The 5,313-nt window shown below is 42.2% G+C and overlaps 1 protein-coding gene across 1 annotated transcript; it reads right to left on the bottom strand.

Moving 5' to 3' along the window:
• Positions 1–1,307: 1,307 nt before the first annotated feature.
• On the bottom strand, positions 1,308–3,245 carry LOC147438391 (uncharacterized). Its single transcript, XM_086486117.1, has 2 exons — positions 2,705–3,245; positions 1,308–2,622 (listed from the first exon to the last, which is right to left on the bottom strand). Exons 1-2 carry the CDS (start codon positions 2,960–2,962, stop codon positions 2,398–2,400), a joined length of 483 nt encoding a protein of 160 aa, XP_086342243.1. The 5' UTR covers positions 2,963–3,245; the 3' UTR covers positions 1,308–2,397.
• Positions 3,246–5,313: the final 2,068 nt, after the last annotated feature.

The raw sequence follows: 5,313 nt of genomic DNA, 5'->3' as shown, positions 1-5,313 counted from the left end.
AAGCTGCGGATAAAAAATGCCTAGTAGTAGTGCAGATTGAAGCTATTGGACATGTTGATAGTGTTCTTTGTACAGTAGCATGATTAGGTTTGAAAAGCCATGATTGCTTGTCTATTTATAGATAGGAGAGAGCACATCTAAAGATGCAATTGAAAATGAATCCATTGTTGTTTAAGCTTACAATAAGGTTAAATCTTCCACACACTTAGCATCCATAACAAGAATATGATTGCATAGTGATTGACACATGCTTGGGAAAGCCATTAAACTTTACTCTAAACTTTAAAAAAACTTAACCATAGTCATAAAGGGCCATGTTGAGGCCATGTTTAATTAGGATTGAAGAAAAACTATATTAGATTACTTGCTCTTACTCAAAGTTTAGCTAATTAAGCATGATAAAAACTAAATGATTAGCAAAATAGCCTAGTGAAAGGAGCTAATTAATGCTTTGACACCATGTTAGATATCAAAAGAACAGGAGAGTCTCAATGTGGAAAGAAATCACAAAAATTATGCTAATGGATACAACCCATACATGCTAGCACTAGGCCAGTACATGATGAATCGATGCACAAATAGAAGATAATAGAGTGAAGCCGAGTACGTGTAAGAGAGGATAGGATCTATGTATTGGATCAATAGGACTAGGATCTTCTCTAGAGGTAACCGTTCCTTTTAGACCTAACAATCTACATCATCAAGCCAACCCAATCTCAAGAGACACAATATATATATTCCTTTTGCTACGTCATCCCTTTCAAGTGAAATTACTATGTTGAACACAATTGGGTGTTTTTTGCAAATGTTCTTGCTCATGCTTGAGTTATCCTCTTCTTCTTTTGTGTGTCATCATTGGAAGCTACTCAATTATTTGAAATTCCTTACATGCTACTTGTACTGCTTATTGTGCTTTGGAATTTCACCGAAGCATTCCATTTTCCCATAAGCAGAATAGAACATACTTTCTAGAGGTGACATCTAGGACAAGCATGCCTCAACTTACACACATGCCATCCAAAAGTTCAAGAATACTAGGTAAGAGAAGATTTTTTATATAAATTGTCAGCTTAATGCTATAATAAAAAATTGCCATGAATGCATGCATGGTGAATCTTGTAGCAAATCAAGTATTATGAGATGATTCTACTTGAGGTACTGAAAGAACTCTTATTTTGTATTTTCAATTTTTTGAGAATGGGTAAAAGCCTAGAACCATGAAGCATAGTTTTTGTATAATTTTCACAGTAAAAACATGGGACGAAACCTGTTTTGATGCAAAATAGGCAAGGCAGAAAACAAAGTAAGCTTACACTTGTGTTTTGGAAGGGCAAGAGGGTAATTAGAGGATATTTTGCTTTCCAAAGCTTTATTATTTGAGCGATTCAAAAATCTACAAGAAAAAATAACTATGGGGAAGCCAATCTAAAAGGAGGAATCGCGTTCGATAGCACCTTTGCAACTAAATCACCCTCCATGAGAGTATGAGAGCAGGCATTTAGGATTCGAACGGAATTTTGGAGCAATTTGGGTGTGTGTATTGGGTGGTTTTACAATGTGTGTTGCAATGATGTGAAGGGCACACGACCACAACTATGAGCTTGTGTATGTAACACCCGGTTAGATTTTGAGCTTGCCTTGAAGACACCATTGCCTCAATTCTATTGCAAATGTAATACATACTGAAACCCAAGGCAAGCGAGAAATCCATGGTGAGTGACAATTCTTAATCCTAAGGTTTCAAACCAAACATAATGTAATGACTGTACAATGGAAATGCTCAACTAGGGGAGCTTAGGCCAAAAAAAATTATTATAAAAGAAAAGAGAGACGAGGTGAAACCATATAAGTGGGTGGAGGCTATCAAGGTTTTGAAGCTTACATTGCGCTCTCTACTGATTAATTGGGAGAGGGAAAATAGATTAATATTGCAAGTACTAGACTAAGACTACCTTCCTATGCCTACGCCTATGTGATGAAATTGCAACATGTAAAGGCCGTTGCCACAGGTTTTGTACGACCAGGAACAGCATGATGAGATAGTGTGGAGGGTGGGCGGGCCTATGCCTATGCCTATATAGGCCTATGCCTGCTAGCTCCATCCATCATTTCGTTGTAGTTGAAACTTGAGTGCTGGCGCGGCATGAGGTTCTCATTTCTGATATGATTTTGTGTCAATCCATCCAATATGAATATGAATCTAGTCGGAGTCGGAGTCGGAGTCGGACCATTGGATTTGGACATCAGCGACCATAATATTGTTGCAACTTGCAAAAAGAGAATACCTAGATATTGCTTTTCTACTTGTGTGTGTGTGCGCGCGCGCGCGAGAGAGAGAGAGAGAGAGAGAGAGAGAGATCTGGTTAAAGATCAGTGTGAGAATTGAGGAAGGAGACGTTAAATATAGCGGGAGGTGGTGTCGATGAGCTTGAAGGCTGGCAGGTGGTCCACGGTGGCGGTAATGGAGTAGCGCTCCAGAGTGTAGGACTCGTAGAGAGTGGCCGCCTCCTTCATGGCCTCCGCATAGGCGGGCCTCCTCGCTGCCCTCTCCGCCGCCGCCCTTGACTCCCACACGCTCGCCTCCAGGCACTGCCTCTGCGCATTCGGTCGCCCAGCCCAATACTGCCACACATGCATGTATATATCATCAAATACTTCTCTCTCTCTCTCTCTCTCTCTCTCTCTCTCTCTCTCCGCGGCTTACCCTGACCAGGCCGCCGCTCTTCCTGGCTTCCTCCAAGGCCACATTGTTGATGCGAGTGAGAGCGTTCTCGTCGGTGTCGCGCTTGCGCACGGAGCGAAAGGCCACCACATGGAAGGAGGAGGTCTGGTCGGTGAACCCATACTTCTCGAACACCTCGTTCCAATTGAAGCACAAGAACAAGGGAGCTGTCAGCGGTGCCGAGTATACGATTGGGGCGGCCTCCAGCTCCTGGAATGCGTGCTTGCAGGCCTCTTGCATATTTGACTGTGTGAGAATGAGAGAGACTGCGTGTGTATGTGTGTCAAAGAGGGAAAGCGCTTCGCCCGCGCAAAACCCTGTGTATTATAGCGTTCTGTAAACCTTTAGCTCATCCTTCCACACAGATACATAGATAGACAGTGGACACACCAAATCTTTTCTCTCTCCCATTGTCTCCCCCTCTTTTGAAGCTTAAAAAGGCGCAACGCAGTGGACCACCCCCGTCTGTCTATGTTACCTTCGCCAGCGACCCACTCAGTTGAAGACATGAGGGGTGAACACTTTGTGTAGCCTCGCGTGCGTGCATGCGCAACTACGCTTTTTGTAAACCTTTCCATTGCAGCCTCGAACTCATGGGGCCCTCTTCATTCTCTCATAGCTACAACTCTTGTACGTTGTCACAACCATCTAAGGGTGAAGGGTGGGTTAAGACTAGGCGACGGAAGAAAAAAGCAAAGGGGCGTTCTTCTTCCATGGCAAAATTTAATTGGTTGGAGTCGAGGCACTCTTTCGTCGGGCCCTCCATTTTTCTTCTGACCCCCCGCCTCGCCCCGCCCTTCCCTTCGGAAGAGTTGATGGCCTCTCTCAACCCCCTTCACTTTTTCACTTTTCCTCCTTCACACTGTTCACACTAGACGGCGGCACATTTAGAAAACCTTGTTTCTTTCGCCGGTTCAGTTTGAACCCAACCTAGTATAAGAGTGCTCTCTCTCTCTCTCTCTCTCTCTCTCTCTCTCTCTCTCTCTCTCACACACACACACACACACACGGTCAAAATACTGGGCCAGTTGTATGCTTGCAAATATGCACAGGTTTAATTTTTGAGAGCACCTCCCTCACATTTTCACCTATAACAAATTGGGCAAAATAGCCCAAAACAAGTAAAATGTCTGACAAAAAGCTACCTTGTATTCACCCCTTACAATAATAAAGAGAGGTGCTTCTATGAAGTAGACTTATAGGCAGCTTAGATAAGAAAACAGCAAGGAACTCTTGGAAGATTGTGAAGCTCTTTTTATCTCACTATTTTAAACAAATTTGGAGGGCTAAGAACCATCGGCGGGTCTTTGAAAACGTCTTCTCAACAACGAGCTTCATAGCCCAGAGGTTATTCAAGAAAGCGAGGAAGTGATGGTCTCCATTAGAGAAAGGAAGAACTCTCACTATTACACTATTGGAAACAACCAATCCAAACCATCAAGGTCACAACTTGATAACATCTCACAAGGAATAGTTTACCTTAGTCTAGGGTTTATGTAGGCTCGTCCTGTGCTTTGGGATTACAATACGTTCCTTTAAGTTGAATTTAATACGTCCATTTGCAATTGTAAGGCGAAATAAAAACAATTAGAAATCTTCATAGAAATTGTGGAGGTATGGACAATTTGCTAAGCCTCTTGTATTAGTGCCACATGGACGTAAGTTAATGGTGGCAAACCTTTGCTAGTCCGTTTTTTTCGAGAGAGAGAAGATAGCTAAGTAATGTTTTAATTTGCATCTGTAGGGATGTTATCGTATGCCGCTTAAAGATTTTTTGACATTGCTTTCCCTAATTCTATAAAGGGGCAATTCAATGTCCCCCTTTTTTATCCCTGTATGTATATATGTAGGCCACTACAACTTCACCTTTTTGCTCAATGGAGGATTTTAAGGAACTCTGAAGCTTAAAATTCACAAGGGCTGATTCAAGAGTGAGCCATTGGGCTAAAATAGAAAATAAACAAATAGCGTATAACTCCCTCGACAAATTAATATGGTGAGCATCAATCCATCTTTCTCTCTCTCTCGCCCTCTCTCCCTCCTATGGATTTTTGAAAGGCCTATTCTCTCCAAGTCACTTCAATGCGGTCTTGGTAGAACCTTGTTGGTTGCCACGTTGAACATGATGGTGTGAAAGCTGAGTTGTCTCAAATTTACTACCCATTCTCTATTCGCTTCATTGGATAAGTGATTGTGTACAAACCCCAACGTAGACCTAGTCACAAAGGAATGATTATTATATGGCACAAATACGCAAGAAGGTTGATGGAGACTAGGCAACCTCATATGAAAAGATTTAGTAGCATTCAAGGAGGAGATGAAGGTGAGCAACAAGAAAGGCTACCTGAAGAGAAGCAAAACCCTATGTAGGTAGCATCGATATGGTGGGATGTAAACGGTTTTGAGTTTTCTCCTCCTCTCCTCAATAAGTTCATGCAAAAATCATGCATTTACATACCCCTCCTCATTCATGTGTAATGAATTTCTGGCTAGTTGTGGGATAAAACACCAATGTACAGTGTCGTATACGCCTCAGCAAAATGGTGTTGCTGAGAGGAAAAGCAAGTTTCTCACGGAAATGACATGATGTA

This window comes from Adiantum capillus-veneris, chromosome 17 (genome assembly GCF_014529385.1).
Source record: "Adiantum capillus-veneris isolate H3 chromosome 17, ASM1452938v2, whole genome shotgun sequence".
Lineage (NCBI taxonomy): Eukaryota > Viridiplantae > Streptophyta > Polypodiopsida > Polypodiales > Pteridaceae > Adiantum > Adiantum capillus-veneris.
This window is presented reverse-complemented; position numbering and strand designations above follow the sequence as displayed.

Excerpts from the sequence above, each read along its gene's own strand:
- LOC147438391 (XM_086486117.1), bottom strand. The coding sequence starts at position 2,962 with ATGCAAGAGGCCTGCAAGCACGCATTCCAGGAGCTGGAGGCCGCCCCA. Across the intron at positions 2,623-2,704 it reads AGAGCGGCGGCCTGGTCAGG|TATTGGGCTGGGCGACCGAA; the intron begins GTAAGCCGCGGA and ends CATGTGTGGCAG.